The following is a 22,021-nucleotide window of genomic DNA, read 5'->3' on the forward strand; positions in this document are numbered from 1 at the left end:
GTGGACCAAGGTTCAAAGGAATCAGCCAAGTAGACTTAAAGTAGTCACTTATTTCTCAAAACTGGTTTGTCGGCGAACAATAAAAGGAAGTAAAATTTATGGAGAAATTATACAGTGGATTTGTCACTTAAAATATCGTAACTGTCTCGAGGACAATACCCCATGCTGAGGATTAATGGTCCCGCCGGACCTTTGATTCACCATCGCCTTTTCTTCGCCCTTGACAAATTGGATTTTTAGGAATGGGAAGGTCGCCTGGACCATTGTGCGCCAGCCATTCAGAGGCCTCGATTATGCAGGGGGCTGAGGGAACCACTCCATGTGACCCTCTCGGGTGGGACTCTGCAGCTACTTCGCAGCGCAACTCTCTCACCAAACTCCGCGCCCTTGCGCTAGCGATGCCAAAAGGCGCCCGCCCTGATTGAAAAGGCGCAGTGCATGCCCGGCCGCGTCACTCCGCGGGCGGAGGGCGCACGTCGGGGCGCGGCTCCCTGGCTCGCGCGCGACGCCGGCACTGTCACTCGCGCCCTGCCGAGGACCCCGCGCGCCCAAGCGCCTGTCTAGCGGCGGCGGCAGCAATGCACGGAGCCGCTCGCGCTGCGGCCACCAGCGTGAGTGCCGACTGCTGCATTCCGGCCGGCCTGCGCCTTGGGCCCGTGCCTGGAACCTTCAAGCTGGGCAAGTACCTGTCAGACCGCAGGGAACCCGGGCCCAAGAAAAAGGTATTAGCCATTCCTACCTTCGCCCCCTGTCGTTCGCTTCCCTTTTCCCTGGCCCAGGAAACCAGTAGATAGAGCAAGTAAAGGAATGGGGTGATTGAGTCGTTACCTGCCAACTCTGCCAGGTTGAAGGGGGCTCCGATTATTTCCCCCAAGTCGCATTAAACAAGAGTTGGACGTGGACCGGGCTGAAGGAAGAGGACGGGGCTGAGAGGGGACAGCCCCCGGGTGGGGTGCACGGGGGCTCTTTTCGTGCCGGGATCTCTGGAAACGTGCGGTTTTCCCGCAACTCTGGGGGCTCCGCAGAGGTGCGGGTGGCCCCAGACTCTCTCCCCAAATGCCCCTTTCCTCTCTTTTAAAACGGTTAAGGCATTGAGGAATTTCCTTATCTTTCCCTTTAATATGCTAATTTGAGCTTAAATTTACCTTAAAATATTTTAATCTCATCTCCTCCGAAAAAATAATCCTTGGGAAACTCTCAGTCCCTGAAACCTCCCCAGAATTTTCTTTCTGCGGATGTCTGGAGAGAGCGTGAGCCAGGTGGTGGCTCTAACGAACGCTCCGAGGGCGTGAAGCGTCCACTCGCCTGGGGTACCGGGTCCCGGTGCCTGCAACCGGGTTCTGAGAACCCAGGGTGGCAACCGCTAGGCGTCAAGCCCAACCCCTCAGTTCCGACTCCCCAAACAACATCGAGATCTCTGACCACAGAAGGGTTTTCATAAGCCCCCGCCCGCCCTCAGGCGTCCCAGCGGGCAAAGGTCGGTAAACAGCCACGAGGAAATGAAGATGGTGGGTGGGCGGGAGAGGACCTTAGCTTCGGTCTGCGGCTGTCTAGAGCTTTTTTGGTAAGAAATTACCCCAGTGCCCAGCCAGTGACACCCGCATCTGGCTGCTCATGCAATCGTCATGTCCTCCGCGGTCTAAAGCCAGGTTGGCCGCGCACTACGCGTTCTTCTTTAAATGTGCTTTGCTTTTAAATGGCGGGACAGCTTGTGGCTACTTTATTCAAACACTTGCACTGCCTCTGCACCTCCGTGAGGAGCAGCGAGAATGGGGGAACACAAGAAGGGGTGGAGAATACTCTGGAACTCGGGTGGAGGTTCTGGAACTGACTGCGAAACGTCACTACCCTGGTAATTGGGTTGCTCTCTGATCCTCAAGAGGGAGAGCTGGGGTGGGGGTGGGGGACGTCTTGGTACAAAATGCGCCCAGGTGCTGCGGGGGCGGGGGGATGCTCTCGCTCCTCGAATTGCCTAGGTGGGGGGAGAGAGGGGTGGACTGCTGTATTAGCTCGCCTACGCTCTTCATTCCTCTCCCAAGCAAGGATCCTAAGGAGTTACCCTCCTCCCAGCAGCCCACAGCAGTCTGGCCAAAGCGAACACAACCGTTTTCCTGAGTCGGCTGGGGTGGAGGATAAACTTTCCCTCTGGATTGTGGGCCTGGCTGTGGCGCGGGGGAGAACGACCACTGCTTGTGTTGCAGGTGCGCATGGTGAGAGGGGAGCTGGTGGACGAGTCGGGGGGCTCCCCTCTGGAATGGATAGGGTTAATCCGGGCAGCCAGGAACCCCCAGGAACAGACTCTGGAAGCTATTGCAGACTTACCCGGAGGACAGGTACTGTGGGCGTCTCCCCCACTGCCAATTCTGTCTACCCAACCGTCACTAAGGTTGCCAGCAATATTAAGAGCAAAGCTCTTTAGCTATAAGTCTCATTTAAACATCCCAACAACCCTATAAGGTAGATACTATTATTTTCCGTTTGAAAAATAGGCAAGTGAGATTCAGAGAGGTCCAGTAGCTTTTCCAAGGTCACACAGTATCAGAATGGGGGATTCCAACCTTTCCTCTGAGTGTGTTCTGACCAATTATCCTGGAAATGACAGCAAGCTGTCCTGTTCTTTGGGTCCCAGATTTTCTACCGAGCGCTGCGAGACGTCCAGCCAGGGGAGGAACTGACGGTGTGGTATTCCAACTCCTTGGCTCAGTGGTTTGACATCCCCACAATTGCAACTCCGACACACGACGAGAGAGGTACCGCCTCCAAGAGGGCGTCCGGGCCAGCGTGGGTGGGCAAGAGTCCAGCCTTCCTCTCATCTTTGGGCAAGTCCCCAGTCTTGAAAAGCCTTTTTCTTGCGCTGTGTAAAGTTGAATTCAGACTCCCAGTCTGTGTGGGCAGAAAGGCGACGTCACCACTATTTCCTTAAAATCAACAGTCAATGATAAAGTGACAATAATAGTCTGGCTCAAGGTGGTAGGGAAGAACTACTCTATAAACTTCGCGAAGGTCATCCTTTCCTATTGCACACCCAAAGACACAATTATTTATTCAATTAAGTATTAATAAAGACCATTTTATTAGAATAATCACATTATGAGATCCAGAAAGCATAACAAGCCTGGAATACTTTTAGGTGGAGGGACATCTCTTTTCCACTGGTTTGAAGGATAGTAATGTGTTTCTACGACATTTTAGAAGCATTACGGTACTTACAGCTGGTCAGTTGGCAGGTACTGAGGCACTTCCATTTAAATGGTATTTATTCACTTCCCCCTCCCTACTTAAATTGAATTTGGGATGTATCCCAGTTTCTTCAGATTTATTTGATCCTTTCCAAAGCCAAGAGCGGATTTATGCAAATTAAGGTGCCAGTAACTAAAGAGAAAAACATTTTCAAACCTTCCTTAGAACACTGAAGAACAATTCCCGTGGAAAAGAGCTGGGAGGTGCTAAAGTAAAGATCTTGAGACTCATTTTTAGTGCACAAAGCTTCCATGATCTTTTTCCCCTTGCCGATTGTTTATCTGTAATTTCTCCTTAAGATACAGTTAATATTAAAATCAACATAATAAATGCTGTGAAATATTTTAGCATCATCTCCTAAATTGTCTGCTCAATCTCACCCCTTTACGAATAGGGTTAAATTGGTACAAATGTAGGAATCAAACAGTTCATGAATAAGGCAGAGTGAAGTTTATTCAGAACAATAATCACTTCACTTCAAAGTAGCACGGTCTTCTATAAATCATTTTTATTGATTTTGTGGGTATATTTGTATGTACAGTATTCATAAAAATTATCCTAAAATAGTTTGTTCCTTGTATCACATTACTTTAAATTCTCTTGTCAACTTCTTCTAGTAAAAGAGAAACATCATAAAAACACCATAGTAGAGAACTCTCAAGTTTTTTATTACAGAACAATTTTAAGGGCTGCTGGCCATTAGAGGCCAGGCATTTCTGCACAGAACACATTTCCTTAGGCACTCTCAAATAGTATAAAGGCAACTCGTTTAAGTGGTGGCCCTTGTGTTTTCATTTCAGCCAACTGAGCTTATAAACATCATATGGTAACAAATGTCAAAATAGACACCATTTTTCTTTTGGGGAAGGTATGGCTTATTTTGAATCCTGACTTTTGACATGTTTGAAATCTTGACAACCTTAGGGTTACATGAAGAAGAGGAGGTGAAGTCATTTATGAAGTGTTTGATACTTTTGGCATAGGGTGGATTTCAGAGTCCTGAGAACATGTCAGTGGTTAGGATGAACTGAAAAAGAAACATATCGAAACTGAAAACATTTATCTACTTAAATCTTGAAACAGGGAAGAAACAGGTAGGGATGGCTGCTATTCTTCCAATGTTCACTAACTCCAGTGGATTTCAGTTCAATAATAAGATTAAGAAAAATATTGACCCTTTGTTTTAGGTACAAATCTTACTTGGCTTTGCATTGAGCTGAGTCATTTTGGGGCAACCTCTGAAAACTCCCTCCTAAAAAAGGGATGATGAGAAGGAGGGTCTGAACTCAGGAGAATGGAGGTTATTTAAGATATTAAATCAGCATACACACCAAGAGAACCCAGAAAGTCTCTTCTCTCTTTTCTTTTCTTCAAGACTTATTTTACATGGCTGTTCAATGTAACAGAAACATTAAAATGATATTATCCAAGCCTTCCATAAACAATTGGGATAGGGTTTCATAGGCAAATCCTCTTCACTTTTTTCTTTCTGCTCTCATGGCTTCAGCTGGAAGAAACTGCTCCTTACTTGAAATTCCATCTTAGTTATCTGGTGGATACTACTTGCTTTGCGACAAGCTGGAAGTAAAATACATGGGGGAGGAAGATGTGCATATTCCCCCCCATTGTTGTTCTGTAGTGATGTTTTAGAAGTTTGAGCTGCTTGTGCACAAGGAGAGAAAATTTATCTTTTCCATCAAATTTAATGAGACTGACATATACTTTGGATACTTCCTTGTGGCTCAACTGCTTTTTCACGGAAATCCTTCCTTTCAGTATTATCAATAAACTACAACATTTAAAAAGACATCCATTTGCAAATCAATGTTCTCTGTACAGATGTAACAAGACCTTTTGAGTGAAAATTAACTTCCACCATGTGATCAGAATCTGTTTCGTACATATGTCTCTTGATTGTGTTCACAGGCTCTGACAAAATTAAAAACAATGTTAATATTAAATGAAAAAAGATTTGACAAAAAACACATAGTTCTGGTAGAGAATAGCACATTATTAAAAGCTGAGTATCTACACCTACATCACTTATATGTATTCATGTGATAAAAATAAACTACATATCCTTTTTAAGGCTACACTTGGATTTGTGCAGCTATCTAGGAGTTAATTAATTACCAGTTGGAAAAACTGACAAGATAATGCAAAATCATCCTTCGCTTTTTAGAAGATCAGGACACAGGATTTTTTCTTTCTCCCATCAAATTAAATGGGGTTAAAGAGGAAATAAAGATACAAATAATTTTGAAGAATAGCAAATCATAGTCCCTATGTGGTTCTTCAGTTAGTCACGCTCCAGGAAAACCTCAGGCAAAGTATTTAAGGCTGGGAGGGGTGGGAGGGGTGGGTAGTTGACATAAAAGACATTGTTCTATGAAAAGGAATGATTACATATGGCCCATACATACAGGATATTGTCTCGCCTGGTAATGAGGAGCTCACGACCATTAGATTGGCCTTTGTTTAGTTTATCCAAACTCCTTGACATACGCCACCTATTCTACAAACGCCAACAGATGGGCCCAGGCGCAGCACAGCCTCAGCACTTGATTTAGAGCAACAGCTGCTCTCTGCTCTCATCTCTTCCCTGGCCAGTCTGCCTGAGCTCTGCCCTCCCAACGAAGATTTGCTCGGATGGCCCAGAGGAAGTCTTCGTTGGAGAGACCCAGATCACCCCCTCTTGGCCTTTAAGTAGTCCTTGAGGATGGAGATAGTTACAAAGTGGGCCAATTGGGGACTTCTCCTGGTTCTTGCTACAGTGTGGCTACTGAACTCAATTATTCGCCGGGACCTACGAATACTGCTTCTCCCCATACCGCTAGTCAAAACCTCGGTTTTTCCTTGGGCGCGCTGGCGCTTTCTTTCTCTCTTGCGTGTTTGCCTCTCATGGGGTCGCTTTTCTATTCTTTCTCGCCCAGGGGAGGAGCGCTACATTTGCTGGTACTGCTGGAGGACGTTTAGATACCCCAACAGCCTTAAGGCGCACCTACGTTTCCACTGCGTGCTCAGCAGCGGCGCAGGCCGCGCATACCTGCACCAGGAGCACGCGGCTCGCCAAGGAGCTGCCGGAGCTGCGGATGGCCTTTGCCTCTCTCCGAAACCCCCGGTGCCGGACTTCGCCGCGGTCACCCCGGCAGACACTCTGCGGCCACACCTACAGGCCCTGCCGCCTGTCCAGGCCAGCGTAGCGAGGGAGAGCATCAAGCGCGAGGCCTCCTCGACACCCTCGGCCACCTCGCCACCCTCAGCCAAGTGGGGGCCGTCCAAGAAGGGCAAAGAGCAGCCGGACCGCTCCCTGGACATGAGCGGGGCCGCCCGGGGACACGGCCACTTCGTCGGCATCGTGGGTGGCTCCCCAACCGGAGGCGGCGGCTTGGCCTTCTACCCCGGCGTGCGCTCGGCTTTCAAGCCCACAAGTTTGGCCAGGGCGGCCGCGGCCGCCCATGGCGACCCCTACCGGGAGGAGGGCGGCGGCAAACCAGGGACCGGCCTGGTCTTAGGGAGGCTGCTGGGCGGGGGTCGGGCGGGAGGGCGTCCGGGAAGCAGGGAGAATCCGGCGGCGGGCGGCGCTGGCCACCACCATCACCACCACGCGCACCACCACCACCACCCCAAGTGCTTGCTCACTGGGGACCCGCCGCCGCCACCTCCTCCTGGCCTGTCCTGCTCGGGGGCCCTGCGCGGCTTCCCCTTGCTCTCTAGTCCCCAGGAAGAGGCATCTGCCTTCAAGCACGTGGAGCGGGCCCCACCCGCTGTCGCCGCCGCCGCTGGCGCCGCTGCCACCACGCTGCCCGGCGCGCGTTACGCGCAGCTGCCAGGGGTGACAGGGCTGCCCCTCGAGCGCTGCGCGCTGCCAGCCCTCGACGCGGGCGGGCTCAAAGCCTACCCGGGTGGCGAGTGCAGCCACCTGCCCGCAGTCATGCCAGCCTTTACCGTCTACAACGGGGAGCTACTTTATGGCTCACCGGCCGCCGCCGCTTATTACCCGCTTAAACTGCACTTTGGCGGGCTGCTGAAGTATCCAGAGTCCATCTCCTACTTCAGCGGGCCCGCGGCGGCGGCAGCGGCGGCAGCGGCAGCGGCCGCTCTAAGTCCAGCGGAGCTGGGATCCTTGGCTAGCATCGACCGAGAGATTGCCATGCACACGCAGCAACTCTCCGAGATGGCGGCCGGGAAAGGACGCGGCCGCCTGGACGCGGGGACGCTGCCACCCGCCATCGTGCCGTCGGGTGGCGCGGGTGGTGGTGGCAGCGGGGGCGGCAGCGCGGGCAGGCCCAAGACAGGTCACCTGTGCCTCTACTGCGGCAAGCTGTACTCGCGCAAGTACGGGCTCAAGATCCACATGCGGACTCACACGGGCTACAAGCCGCTCAAGTGCAAAGTGTGCCTGCGGCCCTTTGGAGACCCTAGCAATCTCAATAAGCACATCCGGCTGCATGCCGAGGGCAACACACCGTACCGCTGTGAGTTCTGCGGCAAGGTGCTGGTGCGCCGCAGAGACCTGGAGCGCCACGTCAAGTCCCGCCACCCTGGCCAGAACCTGCTCACCAAGACAAGCGATGGTCCTGGCACGGAGCCCGACTACCCCCCAGAGCCTGGGGAGCCCAAGAGCGACAACGACAGCGACGTGGACGTCTGCTTCACGGACGATCAGAGTGACCTTGAGGCCGGGTGCAGCGGCGAGCGCGACTCACAATGAGTCTTCCCTGGAAGGGATGTGTTGGGGGACGTGGTCAGAGACAAATAGGGGTTATGTTCTGGGAGAAGAGGAGCTGCTGGTGGTGAGAAGGACCCGGTTGACAAAACAGTTTAATATGGCGGGGCGCCAGATTTTGGAACAGCGAGAGGTCCAGCTCCGATGCTGAAACTCAAAGGTTTATAGGTGGCTTAAAGAAACCTGGCTTCCAGGGCAGCCTGCGGGACTAGGTCCCGGCGCGCTTCAGGCCTCTGGACTCTGAGGATAGGCTTCCCTTCAACCGCCCAGGCGGTCTGCTCTCGAGGTTCAGGATCATACAATTAATTGTAAACTTCGCAGCGCCCTTGAGGGCACCGATTTTAACAGCCACGTATTTTTAAATTGTTCTTTTCTGTGGAGGAAATTGTGCCTTTTGAAGTAATGTTTTGTGTGTGTATTTTACATTAGCATTTCACTGCATAGGCAAAATAGTAGTCACAATTGGGTAGATGTGGCATTCATACACTTGTTTCCATTTCATCTGTTCTCCCATCAAAGCCTATGCATTGCTGCATTGAATATATAGTGGTAGCAGGTGTACAAATTGGTCAAGTTGCAATTATTTATAAGAGAATAATGACAAATGTAAAATATCTAAAGCATGAATTTAAGAGCACGCAATATATAATTTTAAAGAAAACGTCCTATTTGGTAGAGTACAAATGTGATGTATGTTGTTTTATAATGATGTACAGCGGATTCAGTATTTTGGCTTGGTTCCATTCTGTGCAATCTTTAATAAAAGTAAAGATACTTATGAAAGTTGTTCACTTAATTTCAGCAGATTCTTTAAAGAAATAGTTTAATTTGAACATGATTTTTGAGGACACTCCATGATAAAATAAATCGTAGGACACTTGAATACTTTGATTATTCATAAGATAAATGTTAAGTAGTGTTGTGATAGGGAAATATACCATTTTCAATGTGTGCATTTCGCAAGCTCCCAGGTAGCAGGCAGAACAATTGTTTTCTGAAACTATTGCAAATCGTGCTAAGCGTCTTAATGTTTATGGAAAGAAGCTAAAGACATTCAAGAAAAGCACACATCATATTTCTTTTCAAAAAGAATTCCGGAACTGTAGAATTATTATTTCTTGTTAACATACCAAAAATAAAAAGAGGATATTCGCTCAGTACCTTTAATGCTGCATACACTTTAATATCTACTCAACAAATACTAAAGGAGGATCTATTTTTATTGGAGGTGCCGATCTATTTGCTCTATGTTGGTTCCTTTTTTCCATGTCCTCCTTCCAACAATCTTGTACTGTCAGTATGAGTCCTATTTTACAGAAGAGAAAATATACTCTTCAAGGTCACTGGGAGGGCCATAATTAGAACAGCAAAGTTAGAAATAGTGACCTTATTTAAAGGTATAAAAAATTAATGCTAGCTGATGGAAGGATATCATAAAGAATATAATTTTGGGGCTAAAATTAGAAAGCACCCTTTCCCCTTTCACTCTTCCCTCACCGCACACACATTCTGGGGAGGATTTTACTTCAGTTATGTAAGAAGTAGGGGATAAATCATCCGCTCGGCTACGGGTAGGTAACCTAAGAGCCCAGGTCTGCAGTGCTCTTCCCCGAGGTTGGTGGAAGACAGTAGGTCACCAAAAGGTCTGAATGTGCCCCCTGATGATTTAGCTCAGTTAAAAATGTCCTTTATTTTCAGAAATTCTGATTATTGCAGTAGTCTTCGCCCTGTTATCTCTCAGTTGGGAACATGGCCTCAGTCATTGGGTGGCTGGCAATGGCTCTGCCACACAGAACTGGAAGTGCATCCAAGTACCTACCTATTCAACCTGGGCTCCAGGGGCCCAAGGCTTCTCACTGCTTGCTTAGTGTCATGGTCCTGCCCTTTGAAGCAATTGTTATTTGAAAACAAATCCACCCTTGTAGAGAAATATTAGAAAACTTTTCTCAAACCAGATAGTGTTAAGTCCTCAGGGAAAGTGGGAAAAGCTGCCCAGATTTGAAATATAGGAATGTTTTACCAACTTTAATAATCTTGTTTCCTTCTCTCATTTCCTAGCTCAACACTAAGTCCTAAAACTCTTGTTGTTTTGTGTGAAAATAGCCTTTAAAGAGATAAATCAAAAATAGTTTGGTCAAAGAAAACACATTTGGAATTGATACAGATTTAATAAAACAAACAACTCCCATGGCTTTCTGTTTCCCCCTTCATAAATTGATATCTGTATTTTATAAAGAATGAAAATTGAACATAGATTTAAAAGGCTATTAATCACAGGTTGTTTGTAATTCTTCATAAATTACCTCGGATAACCTGTATATGTGTCCATGGATGTGCACACTCTCAAACAAAATTAATGCAATTATTTATTTTAACGTTCAAGTAAAATTACTGATACACAATCAGTAATAATATTACTTATTTTAAATGGCTCAGTTGAAGTAGTGTTTCTCAGATTATTTCTTTCAGTTGCATATCTTTTTTTCTTTACTCCCACCCCAATCCTCGATCCTTCTCATCCTAATGACCTAACTTTGATGGTTATGCTAAAGCCACTGGAAGCTTCTGAGATTTTAACTGAATATTTGGTACCAAAAGATTTAAAAAAGATGGGAGGATTCATGCCTTTTAGAAAGGAAGGACTCTAGATCTTTTGGGCCTAGTTAATTTGGATGCTAAAATGTTTGCTAACCTAAATAAATCAGACAGACGTGGTTTGAGGCTTGCTTCCACTATGTCCTTGCTTGGCATCTTGGGCCAATCTCTCTACTGCTTCAATTTCCTCATCTGTTAAATAGGTTGAAATAAGCAACAGGGTAGTTGTGAAGATTGAATGAGTTGATGCACGTAAACTGCTTAGAATCAAGCCTGACAAATAGTAAGCTGTCAAAGAATACAGTCATGCACTGCTTTACTTCTGGAGATACTTTTGGAGAAATGCATTGTTAGGTGATTTTATCATTGTGAGGGCAACATCAAGTGTATTTACACAAACCTAGATAATATAGCCTACTACACACCTAGGCTATATAGTACACTCTATTGCTACTAGGCTACAAGTCTATACAGCATGTTACTGAACTAAATATTGTAGGCAATTGTAACACAATGATAAATATTTGTGTATCAAACATATCTAAACATAGAAAAGTTACAGGTAAAAGATAAAGGGTGTTTGTGCCTGTCCATCTGTGGACACTTTGGCAGGATGCCAGGGTGAGGCCTGCAGAGGGAGGCACACTCTCAGGGAGAGTAGAGATCAGGAGGAGGGAGGGAAGAAGGGAGAGAAAGAGAACCAAAGAGATAAAGGTCATGATGGGAACTAGTAAAAGGGAGGGGGAAGGGAAGAGAGAGAGAGAGAGAGAGAGAGAGAGAGAGAGAGAGAGAGAGAGAGAGAGAGAGAGAGATTGGAAGATTGGAATTGGGCTGGGAGGGAAGAAAAAAGAAAGGAAAGAGAAGTGAGTTTGTGCATATGAGTGTATGTGCCTGTGGGCAGGGTCTGGTGGGGGGATGGGCTCTTTCACTTCTTTTCTTCCCAGCCTGCTTCTCACTTCTTCACCAACTGTTGGTCCTAGCCTCAGCCACTGGGTAGACAGCTTGCTGAGCCTCCTCCTCTATTTAAACCACTCGGAGCTAGCAGTTAATTCAACACCTGGAAGGTAGGGGCCAACCTTTTCTTTCAAACTTTTTGATTATAATCCATTATATTATGGACCACAGAGGCATATGCTAACATGCGGTCTGTCGGTGACTGAAACGTCTCATACTTGCAAGACTGTATTAAAATAACTCTAGCAACTCTTTGTGGTTTCATCTTGAAGATTCAACGAATAAGATAAGGGTTGCCACCCTTTAATAAGCATAGCTTTTCCCCCCAGGCTACTCGCTCCCTCCTTGGTTCACTTCTAGCCCCGGACAAACTTGTACCAACTTCAGTAAATAAAGGCCTTTCACCATTTTCTAAAGAGAGACTTCTTCAGACTCCTTATCAAGCCATCTTTCCATTTTGAGCTCAGACACCGGGTTCAAATGGTTCTTAGCGGTTAAGTGAGCCGGAAGAATAATGCCATTCGTCTCTTTTCACTCGTTTTTTTAAATCCTAGGCTGTACGATGAGTGGAGAGTTTAAGCAGAAGAATGCTACAGAGGCGGGCGGCCGTATATCTCCCCTCCGGAGCCCAGCAGAGAGGGAGGGGAGCATGTGGCAAAAGCTGCCATTCCTCAAGGTTACTCTGGAGAAAGTTTGTTTACCGTCTGGACTCAGGCCAGGAAGAGAGTGGAGACAGAGCCCTACATTAGAACTGCTTGCTGTTCAGGGGAGCTGCAGGAGCCGCGGTGGTGCTGGGGCTGGGGTGCCAGAACCGAGAGTGTGGTGATTGGCTTTGCCTCTTTAATCCGAGATCTTTCGTTGGCTCCTCTTTTGGAGGCAGGATTGCTATTGGTGGTGGGCTGGCCGCGCGCGAAGATCTGGGAAGGTGCTGCCTGGTGGGAACCCCTGCCCAGTCGCGGTGTCGCTGTTTGGGCGGGTGCTGCGGCGTCAGCCAGTGCGTGTAGAACCCTTGATACAGCTTTGCTCTCTCTCTGGGAACGGAGGTTTACCGGCTCTGGGTTGCGGCAGAGGTGTGGAAGCCTCCCAGCGTTTAGGTGTACAGTCCCTCCGCGAGCCCTGGAGGGGCGGCAGACGCGGGAACCCCTCTCCGCTGGCCCCCGCACCCGGGAAAGCCGCGGGAGTCCCAGGCACCCAACTGTTCTTTATTTAAGTGCTCCTGTCCTGCTCTGGCGGGGAGCTGAGGCACCAGAGCATCGCCCCTCGCCATCTGCCGCTTCCTCAACGGGAAAGGGGCAGAGGCGCTGGCGCCATCGGGAGGTCAGACTTGACCCTTGGCCACCCAGGTGTGAGTTGTGAAGGGGAGGACTCAGCAGACGGCAGGCCAAAGTGTTTAATTCCAGAAGGAGCGTAGCGCTCGCTCTGGGCTGTGTGACTTTGTACAAAAGATGAAAGCAGCACTTCTGTCTTCTGCGACTGTAGTTTATTCAAATTAGGTGTAACAGGTTGTAGACAGGCAACTTGTTAATGCCTTGGTTTACTAGCCATCCGAAGTACCTTCAAAAAGGGATAGGTGTTGGCTGGACTGTACATAATGCCTGTAAACGCTTTGAAGACACCGATTTCATTTCAAGTACAATGTATTTTGTTTAAATTTTAGCTTTTTATGTAAATAGATAAAAACTAAAGCACAGATTATTAAAGAATATAAAAGTGATAGCATAAAGACAGATTTTGGTAGTCAAAATTAGGCAGCTTAAGAAGAACGTTTTCATGTAGAGCGAGGAAACTATTAAAATAAACTATATTAGATATCCAAATATCATGAGTATTTTATACTTTTTCTATCAAAATATTCTTTTGTATAATTCCATATGGTAGGAAATGGCTGCAGATACACATTTCCTATTCTTAATGTTGGTAGTACAGTAGTATTCCTGAAGTTACTTTAAGTAGAAAATTATTTAAATTTTAATTTTCCATGGCAAGTTGTATTTGAGTAGAAGACACTCAATTCCAGTGATTTGTGTAGAAAGCCTTAGGTAGAAATGTCTTATGTGATAGAAGATATAGTGGAGAGAGACGCAATAGCAGATGGCTTTATATAAGAACAAATTTAAGGTCAAAGAAAGTTTTTAATCTTTTTTTGTTGTTGTTGTCGTTGTTTTTTGAATCCCTGACAATCAGCAGAAAGATAAGATACTGGATACTGAGCAGCTGATTCCTGAATTATCACCTTAAGGTAAATGGAGACATGACCTGGTCAGGTTTAAGCTCATTTGAGTGCATTGGACCATAGCAGAACACATCTGTGAGCAACAAAGTGCTTTCAGGTATGGTAGAAGTCAATCCAATGAGAAATAAGTCAATGTAGGATGTCACATTTTATAAGCTTATTTGTGATTTTCAGAAAGATGGAAAATGAAATACTTTGGCAATGAGAAGATGTAGAGAAAAAATTCATTGGGGAGATATATATATATATATACTTTCTGAAATATTTAAAGCTAACATGCTGAAATGTCTCAGAGAACTGGCTTTGCCATTTATAGGTGTTTGTACATATACTGTGCCTTATGTTTGTTTCCCAAATCAATTTGTTTATTATTGTCTTGAATTAGTAGTTAGGGACTTCATGATAGTTAATTGGACAATATTCTTCTCATAAAATGAGAAAGAATAGTGTTGCCTTGAAGTTTTCTTGACAGCCCTCATTTCATCATATCTTCGGTATCTCATTTAATCTTTATAACAACCTATTTTACAAGTAAGGGAAATGAAGTTTATGTTGCACAGCCAGCTACAAACATTGTCCTAAAACTGCGCTACTGATGGTAGAGCTGAGGGTGATCAGAAAGAGAGAAATACGGAGACAGTATCAAAACGAGATGCCAGGCACATTATCATCTGGAAAGAGCCAGGCTGAGGCAGAATCCCAGTATACACCAGGCAGCAGAATGAAACCAAACCAAACAAGAAGGTTGGGATAGAATAAAAGAAGGTGGAGAGGACTAAAACCTTGAACAGCTAGAGCCTAGAATTCAAAAAAATTTAATTTTACTTTTTAAATAGGTAATATACTCAAATGTTCAAAGACAATAACTGTATAAATCAATTTATATTTAGGAATATTAATTCCATCTTATTTCTGTCTACTCTTGTCTACCCAGAGGTAATTTCCAGAGGTGGATTTATTGTGAAGTTCACTGGCACGAGTTCCTTCTATGACCTATACCTTCTTTTGCCTTCTTTTTCTTAAAGTGGTCCCCCCAAATCCTATGAATGTCAGAACCTACAAAATCTGAATCTGTACTTTGTAACCACTCGTTTTAGTTTCTATACTTCCAGCGTTTCTTTTTGTAAGTATTAACACCCAAGAATGGATACATACACACACGCATATGTATATGTATACACACATTAAATTATATACCCTAGAGGTCTTTCCATAGTAGTCCAAAGAGAGCTTCCTATTCTTATTTACATGTATTATTACATACATAGATTATTTAACCAGTTTCCTCGTTGGTGGACATTTGGTTTGTTTTATATAAAGAGTACTTCAATGAATAACTTGTGCTAAGGGATTTTGTTTGTGGAGTGCAGGTATTTTTGGAAAGTATCACTGCTCTGATTACAGTGGAGAGATGGTTAGTGAAAACTCTGAGCTGGCCAGGTTAATGTCAGAATCAGATAAACTTCTAGGAGATGGATAATTGGCTGACTGCTCAACTTGCTCTTTCTCTCTGTGTTTGCAAAACTCAGAGTTACCTTCAGCTCTTGACCATATTCTGTATAAAGGAGACAACAATGGGGCCTTCATCCTATTCTTTTGTTCTTTTGGAAATTTGGCGAAGAATCCCTGGGAGACTTTAGCTGTAGAACTGTGCTTCCCTAGGCAAGGCAACATAGAAATCCTTATGTTAGGCTAGCATGGAAAATGTATTTGTGTGCAAATGCATTTGAATTTTTAAAATTTTTTCCTATGAACACTACCATCAAAGTTCGATTTCCTTATGATGCGTATTACTTAAAAGTACCTTATCTAAAGCCATCTTTGGGATTATGATTCAGATCTATAGCTGGATGATTGGGTGTGGGCCTGTGGTAAGTAGCAGGTACAGAGCATAACTCACACCAGCTGTAGCACAGTGGCCAGCACTCCAGTAGGGAAACAAACGAATGCAAATGAGATGCACTTGGCCATGGAACAAAGATGAAAATGACATTCACTTGTAAATGAGTTTTCTGTGTTTGATGTAAATAGAATGTCATGTATTTTGTAAGAAGACCTGTATAACCTTAAAATAGTTGTTGAATTTATTACATGGAGCTGCATGTGTTTCTGACATTTCGTTATTATTAGTATATCTCATCATCTAATAATCTCTAGGTTTTTAATTCACTTAGAAGCATTTCCATGATTTTATGCCTTAGGAGATGGTTTGAGAGTTAAGGTGAGATGTTAATCACTGAGAGGTTAAATGTCCTGAGATAAAATTTGAATCTGGATCTTTGTATTCAGATAAGGGCACAACTGATCTGACAGAGCTTGGGATAGAGAGAAAAAAGATCAACTTCTCAGCTTTTCCTTTCATTGCTGTGGTCCCCAGCCTAGATATTTGCTCAAACATTGGGCTTAGATGATGGGTACATAGCTTTGCTTTCTGAGCCTTAATCATCTTTCAGCTAAGAGTTAGACAGAGCCAAATTTGCATCATGGCTCTGATTCTTCCTAGCTGTGGGAATTTAGTCAAATGATAACCTCTATATACCTCAGTCTACTCATTTGTAAAATGGAAACAACAGCATTGTATTTAAAGGGTTCTTGTGAAGGTCAATAGAAGTAATGTTTGCAAAGTGCTTAGCACAGGGTAAACATTCAAAGCTGGGTGGTTGATTGTTTTTAAGAGACTGGAGAATTGTGCAGGGGCCATAAAGAAAGGGCCTCTGGAAGGTTTAAAACTGCACACACAGAGAATTTGCATTGCAAGAGGACCATTTAGGAGGCAGGGAGATCATTTAAGAGGCAATTGCATTCAGCATTTCAGTTGATAGATGACAAGGAACAGAGATAATAGAAATGGAGAGGAGAGGACAGAATTAAGTATCTATAAGGTAATTTAATAAGGTTTTGTGATTGGGAGGGGGAGTATGAGAAAGAGTAAGGATAGGACAGTTATAAAGTGTTCAGTAGTATCACACTAAATGGATGGGCTTTTGGCAAAAGCACCTTAGGTTAAGATGATCTCAGAGGTGTTCTGTTTTGTTGAGAAATACAGCTTACGAAAGAAAAAAAGAAGAATGATACATTTGAATATAGAAATAACAAAAGATTAAGTTCTCCCTTCACAAAAACAAAATTCAGGTAAACTAAAATAAAGATAACAATTATATATATTTTTCTAAGGAAAATATTAGTTTTATATTAGTTTTGCTAATAATAGAAGGTAATAGCAATATAAATAGCTTATTACAATTTATGAGAAAGCTTCGAGATTTCAGTAACTAAATGGAAAATGATAAGAATTAACTGAGTTTCTGGTAAAGATATGCAAACATGTTCTCTTGTAGAAATCAAAGATATGAACAGTAAAATATTTTAAATACAAAAATTAGATAAAAATTTAAGGAAATGCTAATAATGTTCTGAAATTGATGTGAGTACATTTTGCTAATGTTACTACAATTATTTATCCAGCAATGTGAAAAATGTTGCTCAGAACTTGTATTTCTGAGAGTTTATTCTAGAGAAACAATTTAGCAACTTAACAAAAGGATCTAGCTTTTTGCACATGGTTTTTCACTGCAGAATTAAATCTTATAGCAAAAAAATAAATAAATAAATAAATAAATAAATAAAGCAACTTAAGTATTCAGAACTAAGGCATGGTTATTGTTTAGAGAGCATCACTATTATGAAGTAATATTAAAATAATTATTTAGATAAAACAGTAGAAAACTTTAAAAATATTAAGTGAGAGAAGCTGAATAAAAATAATTATCCTTTATGATTTCAGTTACTTAAGCATATGTATTTGTTTGATAAAGACTAGGAAGTAATATACCAAACATGAAAGTAGTTGTGCTGGGCTTATGCGTATTCTCATGTATACTACATTGCCTTTTTGATTTTCCTCTAGCAAGTCTAATTATGTGACATTATTTAGTAATTGTTAACATTTTGCTATTTTTTCTTGCTGACGTATTTTAAACTACATTATTGTTATCATGACATATTACTCTTAATAGTTTAAAATCAAGAACATTCTCCTCCATAACCATAGTAGCATGATCATATCAAGCAAAGTTAACAATTTCTCATATCTAGTAAACCAGTTCACATTCAAATTTTTCTCAGTTTACATTTTCTTTTCTAAAATGAAATAACTAGATAAATCTGCCCAGTCCAGTGGGATTGTTCACTACTGGGTGGAGATCGACTGGTGCCATCGTGGCGAGTGTTCCTGTGCTCGCCAGCCAGTGAGTAACGGGCTGTCAGCCCTCCAGGCCTCTTGCATGGAGCCCTAGGAGAAGGAGGACAGCTGGCTCAGAGATGGTCTGCTCCATCTGTAAGTAGAGCTGTCTCTTTTTTCCCGCCCTCTGCTCCTGGGACCTTGGGGTACAGGCTCTCAGACCCTTGGAGCCAGCTGGCAAGGAGGAGTGGGAAACCAGCCAGCAGGTCTGTGCTCGGGTGAGGAACTTTGGCTCGTTGTCTTTGTCAAGCCAGCTGTAGAAGGTCCCAAGATTTCACACAACCCTCCCTACTCTGTTTGGTGTTGCCAGCTGCTAAATACCTGGGTGAATTGCCCCTTTACCTTCTCTATGGTTTGTGCAAAGAATTGTCTCTTCTTTCACTTAGCTGAATCTTCTAAATTAAATCAGACCTTTAAAAAATCAATGATGAGGGTTATGACTACCTAATGAAGTTATCAAGGCTGTCCTGCAACTTTTGTAAAAATCAAACCAAACATTTACCATAGAAGTTTTCTAAAATTTCCCAAAATAGAGGGAATGATAAAATGAGCCTCCTGATGTTTTATCAATCTTATGTCATTTGCTTTTGCTTAGGTATTTTAAATTTCAAGCATTGTATCAGTTCTCCTCTTAATACTTTACTCCTGAAAGAATTGAGTTATTCCTTAATATCTAATACCCAGTTCATGTTGAAATTCTCCAGTTGTCTTAAGAATGCCTTTTTACAGTTAAGTTTCTTTGAATTTGGATCTAAACAAGGTCCGCTGATTGCTTTGATTTATGTTTTAAAGTCCTTCTACATTTATGATGGTTCTCTTCCTTCCACCCTCCCCACCCCACACCTCTATCACTTTTGTTTGTTGAAAAAACCAGGTCATCTGTCTTTTATAATTTCCCACATTCTGTATCTGCCTTCAGTCCGATTGTGTCCTTTAACACATAGTGCTATTTACCACATTCCTCTACCCCCTCATATTTTCTGTAAACTGGTAGTTACATCTAGAAGATTTGGGAGACAGGGCAAGTATACTTTGTGAGTGATGCATGTACTTTTTATTGTATCATATCAGGAGGCATGTAATGTGTGCATGCTCTACTTTTAGTGATGTTAAGGTCATTAGATTCAGGTATAGTGATTATTTTTTCAACTAATGGTTTTGGCAGCCATTGATGAAATCTTGCTTAGTCCACTCTTTTCATTAAGGGCGCAAAAAGTGTTCTAATTCCACCATTTCTTCTGGAGTTGTTATTTCTTCTGTTAACTTTTAAACCTCAGGTCTCTGGAGCTGGTTGCATTAGCCAGTTCACTCACACTTCCGCTAGGCTTGGGCTATGGCTAAATTCTTGGCACAGCTGTAATTTGGCTTCTTTAATTCTGACTCCGCTTTGAGAAATAGCTTGACACCAGAATTTCAGAGGGAGATTTCTTTCTTCCTTAGCTGTAAACTTTCAAGGTCATGACAATTATAAACAATGTCAGCTTTATGCCCTGGCATAGTTTTGATGTTTGTGTGGTATGATTTGAGAAGAGCTGAAAGGTCGGCCTGATGAAAATATTTTCCTCTTTTCCAGCTACAGTGTCTGACACCCCCAACGGTGGTAGTCTCCCTGAAGGGCCTTGTCTAGACTAGTAAATTTTAACCAGGTTAAGGTATGATGTTATCTGGATGTGAGGATGAGAGGAGCAAACACCAGCACATTAATGAACGAATTAGCAGGAATTTGCTCATCTTATCATTAGCGCTTTCCACCCATTGTCTCCATAGTTGGGTCTGGAACAGGTAACTGGGAATGGAAAATGGGATCATTAGCTTAGATGAGGGTAGGAGGTTTCCATGGGTGCAGATGATGTACATACCTTTGGCTTGGTTCAGGTTTTTATGTGGGGATCTCAAAGGATAAATACTATTGAGGGAGTAAAAGGCAAAAGAAGAAAAATGTTGAAAGAGGTGAGAAAACAAATGACTGCTTTATACTTTTGTTGAGTATGACTCTGCTTAAGCCCTCAAAGTAGTTTAGAAAGTAAGATCAAGATTGTTTCCTATTTTTTTTTCTCTACTATTATGTTGTCCAGGAAGCATGAAAAACAGTGGGATCTTAGATTCTAGGGAAGTTTTCCTTACAGGTCAGCACTAATAAAGAACAAGAAGTTCGAAGGTAGAATTTAAGCAAGATGAAGGGCTTGAAAGAATATGTGGGAAATTAGAGGAAATTATCACTTTTTTAAAGGTGAAAAATGGCAGATCGATTCCTTTTGTCATAGAAGAAAGTTCAGTTTGGAATTTGAGAGAAATGAACCATTTTCCCTTTCCACCTACTCAACAACCAGTTCTAATAAGGAAGTTTCAGTATTTTTATCTTTATGATAATTTCAGAAACAGTAGCCCATTTATTTCTAATAATGTTACTGAAAAATACCAGTAATTATATAATGACTGCAGAAATCACATTTTTAAGCGAATGAAGAGGGAAATAATTTTTTCTTATTATTTGTCCCCAATTTATATGTAATTACCAGCTATAAAAGAACCTTCCTGGTATGCCTAATAACCACCTTTTGTCCTTGCATGAAAAGTCGAGGTTTTTTTATTCAAGGTTTTGTTCTGCTTAGCTTATTTCTGGCTGGTTGGGGAGATAGAGGCAGCTGTTTTATGACATGGCCTCTCACAGGCCTTCTTCAGACCAGGGAGTGTATTGCTCTGGAAACCAGCTGGCATGTTCATCACCTGTCAAACCCAGTGCAAGCAAACAGAATTCAGGCAAACCAGTGGAAATCCGCCAGGGAGAAGTGGTTCTTGATCAAAAAACACGATCACTTTAAACCAACACTTTTTACTTACCTACAACTCTTCTGATTGGTAGATAATAATATACAATATATATACACATGTATGTTTCTTTCCCATTGATTTTGGCTTTATCTGTTGTTTCCTCTTTTATGAACTATCCTTTGGGAAAAAAAGGCAGGAAATTGAAGAGAACAACTTTCTTTTCTGTTTTAGTGATAGCATCAGGTGGTTATATGTCTACTGTCTATACATTGCAAGAGCAATAATAGAATAATTTTTATTTTAAAAATAAACTTTCAGTTTTTTTCCTAAAACAATAGATTTATTATCTATCTATAGCTAAATAGTTGCCATTTTATTTTTGTATTTATTATGTTCAGTTATCATATACCATAGTATCTTTATTAAATTCTTTCTACTATTTTCTTTTTCACATGAAATAATATCAATATGTGGGATAATACATGGACTATGATATCTTTGTACATGTATGTGCGGTATTACTTAAAAAGGAAATGTACATATATTATAGTCTTTCATTCATTTGTGGGTTCTTTGTTTATTCATTCATTCACTCATCATGAAACATTTATTGAATCCCAGTTAAGGCCAGGGACTATGCAGCCATAAAAGCTACAAAGATGGGTGGTCAAAAGGTTACAATAGCTGCTAAGTGGAGAAGGTATTGTGGAGCGAGGCAAGAGTTGAATCAGAAAGGCTATCCTGGAGCTGTTAAAGAGTACACAGTTTGGGCAAGGACCCAGGCAGATCAACAAGTATTTCAGAAATAGAAAGTCCCATTGGAGTGCAAAAGGAGTGACTAACCAATTTACAACTTGGTGATGATATTGATTTATTATCAGAGTAAGATGAGGAAGGTTTTCATTGTCTTGTGTTTGTGAGATGGGAGGACAAATAGATCCCAGAAATCCAGCATGCTTGTGTAGATAGTGCTTGGGAGCCAGAATAGGCACATATACACCTGATTCAGCATGAAGTAAATAGGTGACCCAGAGAAATGAGCCTTAGCTCCACTTGATCCTTTGTGACCTTGGACACATCATGATGTCACTGAGCCACCTCATCACTGGAGCAGGGATAGGACTGAGTTTGCAGGTGGGAAGATGAATGGGGCCATTGAGGGTGCAGGAGAACTGAGGCATGGCCTGATAATGTTTGCTAATGCTGTTACCTCTGCTTAGAATACATACTTTTTCTTTTTTCCGTGTTGAAGAGAGAT

The 22,021-nt window shown here is 43.1% G+C and overlaps 1 protein-coding gene across 1 annotated transcript; it reads left to right on the forward strand.

The window, feature by feature from the left end:
* The first annotated feature begins 578 nt into the window (after positions 1-578).
* On the forward strand, positions 579-7,954 carry PRDM13 (PR/SET domain 13). The gene is made up of 4 exons (XM_016152005.2): positions 579-722; positions 2,202-2,333; positions 2,630-2,750; positions 6,174-7,954. The coding sequence occupies exons 1-4, from the start codon at positions 579-581 to the stop codon at positions 7,952-7,954; spliced, it is 2,178 nt and encodes a 725-aa protein (XP_016007491.2).
* The last annotated feature ends 14,067 nt before the right edge of the window (positions 7,955-22,021 follow it).

This window comes from Rousettus aegyptiacus, unplaced genomic scaffold (genome assembly GCF_014176215.1).
Source record: "Rousettus aegyptiacus isolate mRouAeg1 unplaced genomic scaffold, mRouAeg1.p scaffold_m13_p_1, whole genome shotgun sequence".
Taxonomy (NCBI): domain Eukaryota; kingdom Metazoa; phylum Chordata; class Mammalia; order Chiroptera; family Pteropodidae; genus Rousettus; species Rousettus aegyptiacus.